Source organism: Grampus griseus (assembly GCF_964374135.1).
Source record: "Grampus griseus genome assembly, chromosome: 2".
Classification (NCBI taxonomy): domain Eukaryota; kingdom Metazoa; phylum Chordata; class Mammalia; order Artiodactyla; family Delphinidae; genus Grampus; species Grampus griseus.
Genome location: NC_139018.1, coordinates 128,805,850 through 128,808,630, shown reverse-complemented (window position 1 = coordinate 128,808,630; position 2,781 = coordinate 128,805,850). Strand labels below are relative to the sequence as shown.

The following is a 2,781-nucleotide window of genomic DNA, read 5'->3' as shown; positions in this document are numbered from 1 at the left end:
TCCAAAACCAAAGGTTCTGCAAAATCATGATTTAACAGTGTGCTCAGCTTGTTTTCAAGCTAAAATGAAGCCTGAAAGGATAAAAGCATTGTAACTCCCAGAATAAGGGAACTCTGCAAGCCCAATAATATCCAAGAGCATTTATGAAAAGAGGAAAAAATAAAAAGACTTGCATACATACACAATAGTGATTTCTTCAGCCCAATACAAATGGCAGCAAATTGCTACTTAAAGATGAAACAGATAAGCCAATTTTTTTTTGAAGGATGTAGATCTAGAGCCAATCATATCTTGCCAGTATCATTTTCAAGCCCTCACTTGTCTATTTCCACTGTTGCCCATAACTATCCTGATAAAATTCCTGGTTGTCATTATTGTAACCATAGCTACCAGAATAGTCACCACTTTGCTGAAGCGGCTGTTGAGCGATGGCTTGGGAACCCCAGTTCTGTTGGTTGTTGGTCTGACGACACTTGGAATCAGGTTGGTTGTACCCATCTGCCTTTCTCTTGCCTTCTACATTGCCCCCACGGTTGCCCCGAGATCCACGGGAACCACGGCATCTCTGCTGTTGTGCAGGACCCCCTCTGCCACACCTAGAGCCTCTTGGTGGTCCCAAAGGTGGTCCCCTTTGTGAATAGCCAGCTCTACCTCTTGGAGGTGGTGCTCTCCGCCCCCTTGGTGGTGGTGGAGCACCTCGTCCTCCCCTTCCTCCTCCTCTTCCTCTTACTGCACAGCCATCATCATAGCCGTCGTAGGGATCTTCATAGCCTCCACGATAGTCGTGATAATCATAACCATAGTAATCATCATAGTAATCTTCATAGCCATAGTAATCTGGAGGGTAGCCATATCCACCTGTCCCCCCACCATGACCCCGACCTCTAATTGAAGGTGGCATACAAGGAGGAGGGTGATAGTAATAAGCTTCATAACGCAGTGCTTCTGGAGGCTTGTCTAGCAGCTTGGCGCTCTTTCCTTTTCTTGTCCGGTGGCTTGGCTAAGACTCAATTTCTTCCCCTTCTATTTCTTTGCCATTCATTTCATCCATGGCCTTAACAGCTGCTCCTCTGTCTTCGAAATGAACAAATGCATAATCTTTCAACTTCTTCACTCTTTCAAGTTTTCCGAATTCAGAAAACGACTTTTCCAATATTTCTTCTGTCACTGTAGTACCCAAGTTTCTCAAAAATAAAACTTTCACCTTAGCCATGACTTCTGGATCTGGTTCTTCCACAGGGTCAGCCCATTAAACTGTAACTACATTTCCCCATACTTTTACTTTTCCACTCATCAGCCGGCGTCTGGCTTGTGCTGCTGGCTTGTGATCCTCATACTCAAGGAAGCAGAACCCCCGATTCTTTTTGTCATCGGGTTGATGATAGAGAATAACATCCACCAAACCCTCTGTAACTTTACTGAATTCTTCCAGAATGTTTTCTTTAGTCCTATTCTTCAGAATTGATCCAACAAAAAGCCTGTTGTTTGCCACAGAAATGCACGCTCCAAGGTGTTTACCAGGGCGAATTTCATAGCTGTCACACAGTTTAACAGCTTCCCGTGCAGCTTCCTTTCCACAGAAGGTGATAAATGCATACCCTCTGTTCTGACCAGACAGTGGATTCATCATCGTAAGATGTAGATCCCAAATGGGACCAGCCTTTTCAAAAAGGGGCACCAACTCATCCTCATATAAATCTCTTGGTATTTTACCTACAAAGACTTCTGTTCCAATTCCAGGTTGCATGCCAGAGTACACACTGTCTGGTGGAGGACTACAGTACTTCCTCTGTCCTGTGGTTACATCCAGGGTATAACCAGTCCTCTCAAGCAAGGCCTGGATCTTTGCTTCATTGGGTCCCTTTGTAGACTCTTTCACCTTGCTCCCCTGTTTCTCCCTTTGCCTGTAGGTCTTCATAACTCCACATAAAAATGAACTTTTGTTCTGAACATGTGATAAGTCACTTTCCTTGAACTGCTGTAGTACAGACAGAGCTCCTTCTTCATTAAATTTCCTGAGAGCATCAATGGCACTTTCATGAAGATCGACATAAGCTACCAATCCTGTCTGAAATATTTCATCAAGTCTTTCTGCCACCTTCTGTGGGAGGCCTGCATTCATCAGTGTCTTGTAGTGTTCTGTGTGAGTTACACTGGAAGTATCCATTGGTTCTTCCTTTTCTTTTAACTGTACCGCATTACCATTCACCTGATTAGCCATTTTATTATGCTGCGGGGCAGAGCTGGGGCCGGTGGCTGGGCCTGTGAGAATCAGTGCGAGGCACTTTGAAAACGACTAGAAATGGCACGCGCGCCACCCCTTTCCCCCATCATGGACAGAGATTCGATCTCCTCTTTGTCTTTTTAATTTGTTGTAAATAAATTTCCAATTTTTTTTTTTTCTTCTTCTTGCGGTACGCGGGCCTCTCACTGCTGTGGCCTCTCCCACTGCGGAGCACAGGCTCCGGACGCGCAGGCTCAGCGGCCATGGCTCACGGGCCCAGCCACTCCGCGGCATGTGGGATCTCCCCGGACCAGGACACGAATCCGTGTCCCCTGCATCGGCAGGCGGACTCTCAACCACTGCGCCACCAGGGAAGCCCTCCAATTTTTTTTTATTTTTAGCTTTTCCTTAGGGTTACATGAAGTATAAAAATCTTATATATTGATATCTATCTGTACTTTTCCCATTACTTTTATACCTTAGCAATTCCTTCTCCATTCTGGGATTAAGTAACATAATTGCATAATTGTCCTGAGTTTAATGGAAAAATTATTTTA

At 44.9% G+C, this 2,781-nt stretch overlaps 1 protein-coding gene across 1 annotated transcript; it reads right to left on the bottom strand.

Annotated features, from left to right (window-relative positions):
• Positions 1 to 322: 322 nt before the first annotated feature.
• On the bottom strand, positions 323 to 2,221 carry LOC309818715 (heterogeneous nuclear ribonucleoprotein R-like; the record flags this gene model as incomplete). The annotated part of the gene is given in 4 exon segments (XM_082648613.1): positions 323 to 937; positions 939 to 1,007; positions 1,010 to 1,249; positions 1,253 to 2,221. Coding segments are annotated over 4 exon segments (1,893 nt in total).
• Between the last annotated feature and the right edge of the window lie 560 nt (positions 2,222 to 2,781).